We start from the raw sequence: 12,704 nt of genomic DNA on the forward strand, positions 1-12,704 counted from the left end.
CTATGAGAAAATGCAATGTTAGTATTTTTATAATCAATGTTTTTTTTTTTTAAATAAGAAAAGCTTTAACTTTTACGCGCTTTCTAAAACTTAACCTAATTAATAATGCGAACGTTTTTTGTTCTGGTTTCAAAGAGTAGTAACTAATTTTAAATTATCAGATTATTGATTGTATATTATACTATCATTCTATTCGTAATCTATTAATCGTTTATTTTCTTGACATCAGTATATCCTGGTAGTGATATTTTAAGGCAAGCGGATGTTTTCTCGATGAACTGTACATCTATCTACTCACCAGTCAATGATGTTTACTTAAAGGGCATTTGTAATGAATTATAACCTAACCTTCGACAGTGGTTGTCAATCTACAAGTTCTATACCATTACTCTGTTTATTATTATTGTCTTTTTCTTTATTTCACCTATTTAGAATTATATGCTTATAAAGCTCGTAACACGAACTAGTGGTAATATTTATTATTTCCTAATAAAAATTAATTACTTGCGTTAATGTATATTTCATTTGTCAGAAAAAATCTTTTAAGCTTTTACACTTATTTCTAATCACCCTATATAAAGTGATCACTCTGAAATAAGTTAAATCAATTTATTATTTTATTGCAATGTGACAGGCCAATAACTTCTGGCAGTAAAGAGTCGGCAAGGACAAATGTTAAACAATAATTATTTTTATATGTTTTGAAAATGAAAACTAAAAAATTTTTCTGTATTTCTTTTTGAAAATGCTTTTTTTTACTATATTCATCATTATCGTATCATCTGATAAACGCCCACTGCAAGGCATAGGCCAAGGATTGCCACGGTAATCGGTCTTGCGCTGCCAGACGACCAAAACTAATTATGTATGTCATCAGTCCAGCTAGCGAGGGATCTATCCACGCCGCTACTGAAACAATTGATTTTTGGATAGGCGTACTGTACGTTAATTAACTACAAGTGAGCTTGACAATCACGCTAGAAGCTTTTGCACCTTTAACCAATTATCCTGTTTATTCACAGATAGGTGATTTTGCTAATAAGTATTTATGACTGACACAAGAGTTTGTCTATTTATGTGATTGTATAAAAATTCGATGTAAATAAGGTTTGAGAAACTGTTGTTCGATCACAATGTTAGTTTACGGGCGGGCGCCCAACGAGCTTTCAGAGCTCCCCACCAGCAGCCGGGCGGGCGGCGTGCGCGCATTAAACGCCAGTTCCATCGCGACGCGCAGAGCGGTGACATGTCTCCCCTGTGGATTGTGCTGACCCTACTCCCCATTCTCGGTAAGTTTACTTAGTGATGTGAACCATCAATTCAAGTGAGGAAACAAGTGTTTTATGTAAAACCGGACAGGACAGCACGTGTAATGTGTATGAAATTTAGTGGGGCTCTTTGTGTGGCGTATGATAAGGGTATTTGCGTGTACGCTCACAGTATTCACTTGTCACGGACGTCCGGGCGCGTGGGAAATTAACATTAATTAAACATGTTTAGGGGAAATGATTATTATGCGGCTCGGTCGTTAATATCCACGAAACAATGCTCAATGTTTACACATTGAAAAGTTCTCGTGGCCTACTTTTCATGTTTTAATATACTTGCTTAGTTACACATTTTTTTTTAATTAAGGCCGTTCGCTGATGAATTAACAATTAATTACAAATCTTAAGCGTTAAAATTTAACACCATGTGCGGTAACTTAAGTTAGAGATTTTTTTTTAGTTTTATTTTAAAGTGCATTTTTTTGTTAACTTTTTTGTATTTGTTAAGGTTCCAATTACTCTCTGTATTTTAAAAAGATTAATAGACCAGTACATAGATGCATTTTTATGCTGTACTGACCATTTAAGTAACATAAACATAAAAGTTACATGTTAACCGACAATCCTATAGATATAGGAAAACTATATTCAGAAATTTAAATCTTAGTGCAAATATTTCATTAAGATTTTAGATTTGGATTTGACAATTGAAAAATTGACAGTTCTTAACCCGCCCACACATTTGTAATTAATTCTAGTATATAATTTAAAAAGGGATTAAAGAATAGAGTTCTTCGATTCAATTTCAACGTTATCAAACATGCGGAGTAAAAATTGTAAATATGTATTCAGAAAAGACATTTCTCACTGTGTATTATTAGTAATACTTTTTATGGTGTTAAAATTCGTAAGTAGTTATGAGAGAAACCAAATTACAGTTTTTTTTGAAGCGCAATAATCTATTAATGTGTGCCATTTTCACTATTACGTACTAGTGTATTAATAATGAAAATTGAAGACTCATAGGTAAATGACCCGACTGCGTCCTTACGTAAATATGTAGTATTTATTAAACTTTGCACAGAGATGCGTTCTATCTCATTTGCCGGCGCCTTAGAGAGGCGCTGCTATATGCAATTCCTGGCACCTTGCGCAATCTTTAGCCGGTGCACTTTCCATCGTAGCGCACTCGTGGTACCGATCGCACATCGCGACGATAATCGATTCCCCGGACTCGCATTTACATAAGTGATTTTCTCACGGTCCGCTCTCCGGGAGATCTGGGCCAGCTTGACGGTCGGAGGAGAACGGATGAGCAGCCCAAGGTCATACGTAGCATCAATAACACAGCTCCTTATCTTTTCTTAACAAATTTGAACCCGTTTTAACAATAAAAAATAAACAATTTATATCTATATTATGTAATACAATTTTCATTCAATTAAATTTTTATTCTCAAACAACCTGAACCGGGAGATGTTGTTTTATCAAAAGTTTAAAAGGCTTTCAATGTCATAGAAAAACTAAATAAATGTAACGAGCTTTAAAGTTATTTCTGTATTGTTGATTGGAAGTTTAATTAACTAACAACAATTAACTAATAAACTAAAATCCCTTTCGTCTGCAAGACGTAAAAATTTATGTTATTATTTTCACATTAACCCAACTGTCAAATATTTAACAGGGACAGGTGTTTTATTTGTTGAATAAAAGTGTTGTCTTTACAAGGGTTTCCACTTTCTCTTTCCAAAACAAATTTTCTCTAACCTTAAGAAAAATATGAAAAATTAATCAAAAAACGCATTTGCTTCATTTTTTATTAATATAAATAAATGATATGGTGGTAGTAAAATGACAACAAATTTTAAAATTTACTTTTTAATAAAGTAATAATATTTAAAAAAATAGTTAACGTTTCATTATATAAGTCGGAAATACCTTTCAAATATTGTATCAAAAATGATTTTTTAATTTAAACTACGCTTCGTTTTATATTTTAAAACATGTTAAAATAAAATTTACAACGTTAAAAAATTTAACAGAAGCTTCATATCTGTAGAACAATATGCGCGGTAGTAAAACGTGAATTACATTACTAGAAAAAGAAAGTTCGTAACATCACGTTTTGTAACGATACTTTTTATGTCTCTATATATATACAGTTAGTACGACGGTTTCACTTGTCCATCTACCCGTTTTAGACATTTTTTAAACAGTAAACTTAAGTTACATAAACTTATATATTATATTAATTTAATTATTAAATTACTCTGGATAAAAAAGTAAGGTAAAATTGTCATTTAAAACTCCTGGGCATTAGGAAGGCATGTATTTTTTTTCTTAGGATGATAGGACTCTAATATTTGCCAACCGTATGTTTGTCAAAAGTTGGAATGTTGAAGCATGTTTTGTGTATAAAACGCGTCACAGTATTATCTTAGATTGTACTTGATTGATTAGTTATAGGTGTAAAAGCTTTAAAGTGGTGGACGTATTGATCATTTGCTATCAAAAAACTATAGTTTCAGAAATAATTAGTAACGTAATGATAATATAGCAATACAAAATGTTTTCTTCGGATTACTACGAAAAATTAATTGGTAGATATTATCTCTGCAGACTTTGTACTACCAAAAGTTGTTATCCATTCCAACATAAAAAAATCATTAATGTGACTTTTTAGACGAATCACACAACACTGGGTTATAGGAAACATGTTTGAAAAAGCTTCAGCTATCAAATGAGCTATATAAAGCTTTTTCATATATAATGTTCCTTTGTAATAATCGATACCAACTTTATATGCGATTTAGAAAAATTTAAAAGGATCTTTTATTATCCACAAATATGGACCTACAAGTACATTAAGTTTTCACACATTTCCTAGTGATCCTGACTTGGTACTTGGTCTATACACCTTTTCCTTAAGAAAATATTGATTTATGTTTATAGCATTTTGTATGGACGGGAAAAAATTGACTCAATTTTAAATGAGATGAAATTTTGGGCAATTACAACAGTTGCGGTACTCCAATCTTAATATAAGTAGAATAGGTCAGGCCAACCAGAGCAAATTATGCACCTATAGTGTATTTCAATTGGTGTCATACGGCGAGCTAAGCAAACTAAAAATTATAATGAAATCTTTACAAGTTAAGTTTACAACATTTTTTAAAAATTTATACCGGCTTGGAACATGTACAAACAGTACTAAAAATTTGGGAAATGATAATAGTCGAAGATATTTACTTACTTAAATAACTCCTTTCATCATCATGTCAGCCGATAATCGCCCGCTGCACGGCATAGGTCTCCCTAAAGATTGAGACGACCGCCAGCCTTGCACTGTCCACATTCAGCGACCTTCCGGGACTTACCCACGCCGCGTCTACCGGCCCGTGATCGCCACTTGCCACCTTTCGACGTCAACGCCCGTCGGTTGAACTAGCGATTGCTCCGCCCACTGCCATTTCAGGCGTTTTGATTCTTCGAACTTTATTAGTACCTTTAGTTCTTCTGCAGATCTTCTCTTTTCAGTTTAGTATTGCTATTGCTCTCCGGATAACCTTAAGCCTTTTTATAAGGCCCACCGTAAGTGACATCCTAAAAACTTCTTTATCGTATATAATCACTTCGTGAGGTGCTTTATGAGGATATATAACTTAATTGTTAATCGTTACGTCAACACTCATTCATAACAATGCAAGTTGAAATAGGGCTTTAATGTTCTTTCATTGCGAGAAGCTCAGCCTCAGAGCTCAACAATGCATTATATAACTCTCAACGGGCCGTCGAAGCCCCACGAGTGCTCATATTTAAAAAGATAAATATATATGTTCAATGTAATTTCCATTGATGAATACATCAGATTTCGCAATAAACTTTATTTAATCTTCCAAAAAGAAACTATTACAATTTTATTAACATCTTAAATATTTAATAATTAATAAATTTTATTCTTATTGATATTTATTTGGAATAAAAATTAGATAGCATTAAGCCACTCCCAGCTACTGGGCTGTGTCGGTTACATTCGTAACGATAAGCAAAATAATTAACGACACCAGAGACTTTGAAGATTGATTTGATACGTTGATAGTCTTAAAAAACGAAAACATTCGTCGAAACATTTCATGAAAAATTGGGAAAAAGTTGTAGTAACTTAGTAACTTTTTCTTTTAGCAACTCGTTCCTAAAATATTTATTAATTTACTCTCAGTATTTGATTTAATTTTTGCACTAAATTTTGACAGTCTCACAGTCACTTGTACTTCACGGTTGCGTTAACGAAAGTGTAAGCGATATTCAATTTCTATTTAGAAAGCATGTTAAACAACACATAAATATAGCGCGATTGTGCTCTTCAATTCGGCTACACGCGGAACCGATAAAAATCGAAAACGGCCAATTACTGAAAACCATTTTACGGACTAATTAAAAAAGGTAATTAATGATATTTTTTCTCAACGAAAATAACTGTAATCACATGTGTCTGATGTATTTTTCTATGTATTACATTGCTAAGTAACTAAATTAGAAGTTCATTTAATTTGTATATCGTATAATTCCTAACCAATTTTTTTAATATTTTCGCCAAAAAATTGTAAACCCCTTAATACCATATTTAGTTCAATGTTTAATATTGCTTAAATTAATATAGATATAGGTTATTTCAAGTTTTTTATGCATATACCTAAAAGTATGAGGTACGATACGACAATATATTGCTCGTTTTGAAATATTATAGAATAAAAATTTACATCGGTTAAGATTTACGGTTCAACGATTTCATATATTCACTATTATATAGTCTAAAACTAGTTAATAGAAAAAAACAACAAATTACTAACGATACATCAAATAACATATTATTCTAAATGTATAAAATATTGACGTTTCCAACAAGGTTTTGAGTTTGAAGAGGATGGTACATTTAATGATTTCTGTGAGTAAAGTTCAAAATGTCGGTATAATTTAGGTAATTTTAATAATCTTGACAAAACAATCACCAAACTTAATAACGCTGACCTTTAGCCGAGGATGCCATACTACCTTGCGGCATCCGATGCCGATTTACGCAACAGCCTTGGTGTTGTTGAATTTATTTCATCCTTATCAGCTTCCCTTTCCTTCGTATCTTTTCTAAGCAATGCAATATCATAAATATAAGTGTTTTTTTTGTATATATTTTTAGATTATTTTTATATATCAGACTTGACCACATTAATATACCTAAGAAAATTTATCCCTCAGAATCACAGAGGCAATAAACCGTTATACGCTCGAAAAGAAGGTTCGTAATATATTGGCGAATAAATCGTCATAACTCTGATATCGTACTTTGTAGTATATGTATGTATAATTCATGTGTATATGAAATCCTCCTATTTAGTATTTAGAAGTTATAATACAATAAGAACAGTAATTATAAAACACCAGTCTATTAATTGTCTGTGTACGTTTTTGAATTGACTGACTGGTAGGGAAAGCATTAAAGCAATATAAGGTAATAAGTCCGCCATTACGCAAGTATTAAAATAGGGTAAATGAATAGATTAAATTTTAAAGCCTTTTTTGATATATCACATTGCCATAGTTATGCATAATACCGTTATAATTATCCGGTAGAGGCCTTCGTAAAATGTTAGATTAAAACACAAGTCGTTTTTGAACGGTTTCATGATTGCCATCAGAAGCGCGCACGCATGGGAATCTGCTTGTAACCTCCGCCGGACTTCTTACGCGCCGCGCTCATAACAACATTCACCACATTATGCTGCACTGATGCAATACGCGACCATTAAATTTGACCCATAAGCGAACCTCGCTTTTTTACGATTTTGCCGATTGCCTCTCGTTTAAGATGACTTTAGATAACATTGCAGTTATTTTATTTAGCAATTTGATTACTACAGTTACAAAATTTTTGAACTGATTTGACGTGGCTTGCCAATATTAAATTCATTTTCATTAAACAAACACTATAAAATATTATTATTTTTAATCTTTTCATCTGCCTGTACAGTGTTTTTTTTAATTGTTATAATTTGAGTATTGTATTGTAAAAATACTGTTGTAGTATTAATGTATAATAATATTACGATTTTAACTTAAGCTGAGACCAAAATTTTAAAATATTGTTGGAAAATGTAATTTTTAAATAAAGATAAATATGTTTTGATAATACAGAATAAAATAAAAAAGGCAATTTATTGATTTCTTTTAATGTGTGTCATGTAAATACTAAAATCAATAAGTTCAATAAAAACACGGGAAAGCTTACAAATACGTAAGTTAGTTTTATATGCAACAAATAATTGTTTGAAGTTCTAAGACATTAAGGAATAGATTACACATTATAAGAATTGCTATATAATTAATACTAACATTGTACGCTCTGGGAACTTATATCTTATAGGTAGACGATATTGAACATCGCATGAAGACGGCAGTCCCATATTCGTCTCAGGAGGAATCGTTCCTCAACAAGAGACCACAAAAATAGACCGAATTAGATCCTTTACTATTTGAGTGAAACTTAATTACAGTTCTTTTTAAATGCGAAGTCTCGCAATTTATAAATTTGACTATTTTTCTAATATACAGATAAATATTATTAATTTTATGTCTAAGATATGTTAATGTTGCGTATGAATATTAATTGATAATATGATTTATTGATTTTGCGTAGCGTAGTAAACTTGGTGGTAAAGTTGCGAAAACAAAGTGTAGAATTGCTTGTGACATAAAGCAGTGTGATATTTAATCACCTGGTAATGTTGTCACTTCGGTTAGTGCAGTGTGGGAGTGTTCTAGTTTGGTATGAATTTGTAACCGAGTTATGACAGATGAAAAACACGCTATTGCCTCGCATAAATCATTATTCGTTTATTTTTTTAAAATACATCTATTAAAGATAAAATATTTTATATAATTAATCGCTTTCCGCAAAGGGCAACTACTTGTGTGTTCTACGTTGTGTTCTACTTGTGTACGCATGAGAAGGCTACCAAAAGAGCCTAATTTGATAGAAAAAAAAATAAATCGAGTTCCCCTATAATGACAATATTCAATATATTTATAAGGTTTCTAAACGCACCATGATCTGAGAAGACCCCACAACAAACTCAGATTTTTTTTTCGTGGTTACTTTTATAATATTCTTAAACTAGTAGTAGAGCAATTCAATTCCAAACTTTATTAATTTTTAAAATACAAGATTTTATTTAATAAACTTAATAAATTTATAACATAATAAGATAATTCAGAGACATTCAACGAGTGTGTGTTGTAATACAGAACGTCATTGCCCACGAGTGTTATTAATTTAAAGAAGTATATAATAAATATTTTAATTTAATATTAGGATTTTACTTTCTTAACAAGATAGTAAGGAAGTTAAGGGAAGTTTGAATCATTAGTCAGTGGTATCAATTAGAATAGTTTGTTTTCTAAAAGTATATCTTTATTTTAAAAGGTTTGGAAAAAATCATGCAAAATCAAGCATTATAAAGGTCGTAAGAGTATTCAATCATCCTGGCATTTGGTAGTTGGGTAAACAGCAAAACGAATTTGATCACGTAATCGACCTCGGTACGTTAGCGCCGATGATCATTTACCATTAGACCTACATATCGCCGTTTCAATTTATAATACCTTTGATAAAACTTTTATTAATTTAGATTCTGTAAGGTTGCAATTCGTTTAAAGAAATATTTTGGCATGTGACCAAAACGTAATATTTATTAGAAATTTGTTTTCAATGTAAATTGTTAGAGTACCTGGCATTTGATTTCTCGAGTCGGAAATAACTTTTAAAGGAATTATTAATAAACACCAATTTTTAGAGCATCTTATATACATACATTGCCATGCACAGAAAAAGAAATCGGCCAAAAGTATTTAATAAAGTAGTAAATCAAAAGCCGGACACTATACATTTCATTGTGGTAAGAAATCGATTAACATGAGTAAAACGACTTTGTCAAATATTTGGCTAAATTAAAAAAAAACGAATATGCGGTAAATCTCATAACGGCTTTGCATTGCAAATAAATGGGATATGAAATATTTGTTATAACTTCTATCACGCAACTTGACCACTTCGTAATTATTATCGTATCCGTGCGATTATCATTATCGTTCACATAGAATGCATTCCTCGGTTGAATAATGCTGGAAAAAATAGATTATGTTGGAAATTTAGATTTCTAGAGGTCTAGAAGGAAACTCTTCTTATAGCTTTTTAGAATACAAAAGCTTTTAAAATCGACCTTGAAAAGATCTACTATATCTACCTAATAATACTAAGATGGAAATATTAATATATATTTATAATTATTTTGATACTATAAAAAAGAAGTTCGGTTCATTGAAATAAATTAAAATACTTATTGGTTCAGGGGGAGCTGAAAGATTTAACTGCCGAGGCCGTATACTGGGAGCCTATTACGCTGATGCGAAGTCTGGATGTAAGGCGTTCCACGTATGTGTGCGAGTTGCCGGCGGCGGTATAAGAGACTTTAGGTTCTTCTGTCCACCTGGAACACTCTTCCATCAGGAAGCGCAGACATGCACGGACTGGGGCGACGATGACCCTCTTGCCTGTCCAGCCGACATCTACGACGGTCAGTTTGATCTCTACAAGATTGGATCCGGTGAGCGCTTTGCAACTAACACAATTAAAACATAAGCTTTTTTCCAGCTCGATGTCTATCGACGATAAAATGGAGGACAGGTTTATTCAAGATAATAGTGCATTTAAATTACTTGGGTATGCTTATGTAAATTTAACCTATACACAATGTATGAATTGTGTAAAAATGCTAAAGAAACATTCGTAACGAATAGAAATGAAATCAATGATGATGCCGTGCTTTCTATTTTATTTATTTATGTTTAACTAAATGCTTGGTTAGTTAAGGAAGAGATTTATAATTTTTAGTTAATTGCCACGTAAAAAAAATCGACTGATTAACTGCCGAGCTTTATCGTATGCTTAATTGTTCCGCTTATAAAAGACGAATGCGTATGGGTGTAAAGCAACAATAATAGAAAAGCTTAGAGGAAGAGATATGTGTGATTTTCAATGTAATAATTTAATTTTTTTACCAGGATTTGACACCAAGAAATTATCTCAAACAAATCGCGATGACGAGGCTGAGTTCGGTCTACAGCGAGCTGAGACTGGTGATCATCGCTTGTCCCAAAACAACGGCGGTAATGGTGGAGCGTCAGATCTTCGAGCAGCACATTCATCAGACTTTTTCAGCGGTCAAAGAGATCGTGGCCGCGACGATTCTGTACAGCCAGCTCCACAAGTACAGCATCCCGTTTCACAGTCAGCGTCACAATCGCGACAATCATTTAGACGGCCAACTACACCTCGACCCACACCACGATCAACATCTTACACTCCGCAAAATACACCAGCCGCAACATCTATCCCCTATCCTTCAAAGGGAAATCGTTACGACCAGGCACCGAAGAGAAAAATTGCAAGAAAACGCCCTGTTTACACAACTACACAATCACCCTCTACAGTTCCACCGAATACACTGTCTTCGCAAATTTATTCCGAACAACCTAAAATATTTAACAGAAGAATCCCAACGCAGAATACACAAAGTAACGCTCCTGAATCATTTGTACAGCCAGCACATAAAGAAGAGTATGTTGAAGTAAGTAGAGTTACTCCTAAATCCAATAAATACTTTTCAAAAATTCCCTCACCGACGCCATTCACACAACAAACAACAGAACAATCAGTCAAAAACGGCCTTGCAGAATTGTACAACTCCGAAGCTCAGTCTACTCCCGGTTTCAATGGACAGAATGAAAACCGGGCATTCAAACTTCGGAATAGTTTTAGCGTGGTACCTGATGTTGCTAAAGAAAATGACTTCTTGCGAAGTCAATCTTACAAGGGTAACAATGATAAAACCACTTCTAATAGGGAGGACTTCAGCACTGTAACGCGTAATTACATTACAACTACTCACGCGACTACTTTCAGAAATGTCAATAGTATTTCTTATGAACAGGAAAAAAATAATTATAACCAATTCTTAAGTTCTAAACAAAGTTATTATAATAACCCAACGACTACAACTTTGCCTACGACTACATACACGACGACTACTCGATATGAACCTTCTCAAAGCCTTAACACGATTGCATACAATACGAATAATGCTTTTAATGCACAAGCCTCCAACTTTGCGGACAGCGGAGAAGACGACGGTCAGTACCGCCCGCCCGAAGGCGAAGATGATGGACAGTACAGACCAGAGTTGTATGAGCGGGAACTGTTATCAGGCGCACACTCGCTTAATATAGCCGCCAGCGGGAACAGGCTTATAGAAAACCAAAAAGAGAAAAGTAAAAACGAAATTTCTAGTAAATCTCTACCGAAAACATCTCCACCAAGACCCTTCAGACCGGCTCCAACACCGACTTCTACTACGCACTCATCACGTATTGCAGAAATTACTTACCCGACAACAACTCGGCTCGTTCCTGAGAATACACAAAGAACTTTCGACTATTATCAAACTTACACCACTACTTCTAGACCGTATGAATCTTCTGGACCGGGAAGTAGCATAGGTGCTTATCAAACCGCCCCACCGAGGATAACGAGTACATCGCAGCCGAGAACATACGAACCACAACGAAAGCAAAATAGTGAGACGGCACCTTCGGCTATTCCGTCCACGACGACTCCAAAGACCAATCATCGGCCTCATCACTTTGAAAAGCTAACAAACAAGGACGATACGAGCTACGATTACGCGTACTACGATTCCGACCCTGGTTTTTCAGAATACGATCATATAGAAGAATTTGGAAAAACTAATACTAAGGCGTAAGAATAAAAAAAACATTGCCATAATTTTAGGTGCCTCAATAAATTTATTTGTAAGTTATCATAATGTGAAGCATTAGTGCAACAATCGTTTTTCTAAATTAATAAATAATACATTCCATACCTTATTTTAAAATGTTTAAATATTAGGATACATACATTTTTTTTAAGGATTTATGATGGGCTTGCAAAACAGAGGTATCCCTTCATTATGGTTCACGCTACATAAAATTACAATAACACTTATTTAGTCACAAATTTAGGTCTAAGAGGAAATGACACAGAGTACAATTATTGTGTAAATACATAATCTGTTTCGCTATTACTAAAACGCACTTGATTCAAACAGAACGTTGTCAGTCCCACGCATAATCTAACGAGGCTTATTTGTATTAAAGTTACCCTAAATTATTATGTGATATTTTTAAGTACACTTCAGTTTCATTAGGCTAAGTCAAAGTTTTATGTAATCATGTTGATTGACACATTTTCGAATTGCAGTTCTGTCATTTGTATGCCGTTTATAATTGTCTTAACTATCGCAAAGATTTGAGTTGTAACGGCGTATT

At 33.2% G+C, this 12,704-nt stretch overlaps 1 protein-coding gene across 1 annotated transcript; it reads left to right on the forward strand.

Moving 5' to 3' along the window:
* Positions 1-1,246: 1,246 nt before the first annotated feature.
* Positions 1,247-12,649, forward strand: LOC137931016 (mucin-2-like). Its single transcript, XM_068774406.1, has 3 exons — positions 1,247-1,289; positions 9,671-9,895; positions 10,383-12,649. The coding sequence occupies exons 1-3, from the start codon at positions 1,247-1,249 to the stop codon at positions 12,137-12,139; spliced, it is 2,025 nt and encodes a 674-aa protein (XP_068630507.1). The 3' UTR covers positions 12,140-12,649.
* The last annotated feature ends 55 nt before the right edge of the window (positions 12,650-12,704 follow it).

Source organism: Battus philenor, unplaced genomic scaffold (assembly GCF_028537555.1).
Source record: "Battus philenor isolate CCGP_79_NKW_IND1 unplaced genomic scaffold, ilBatPhil1.0.hap1 SCAF_7, whole genome shotgun sequence".
In the NCBI taxonomy this organism is placed as follows: domain Eukaryota; kingdom Metazoa; phylum Arthropoda; class Insecta; order Lepidoptera; family Papilionidae; genus Battus; species Battus philenor.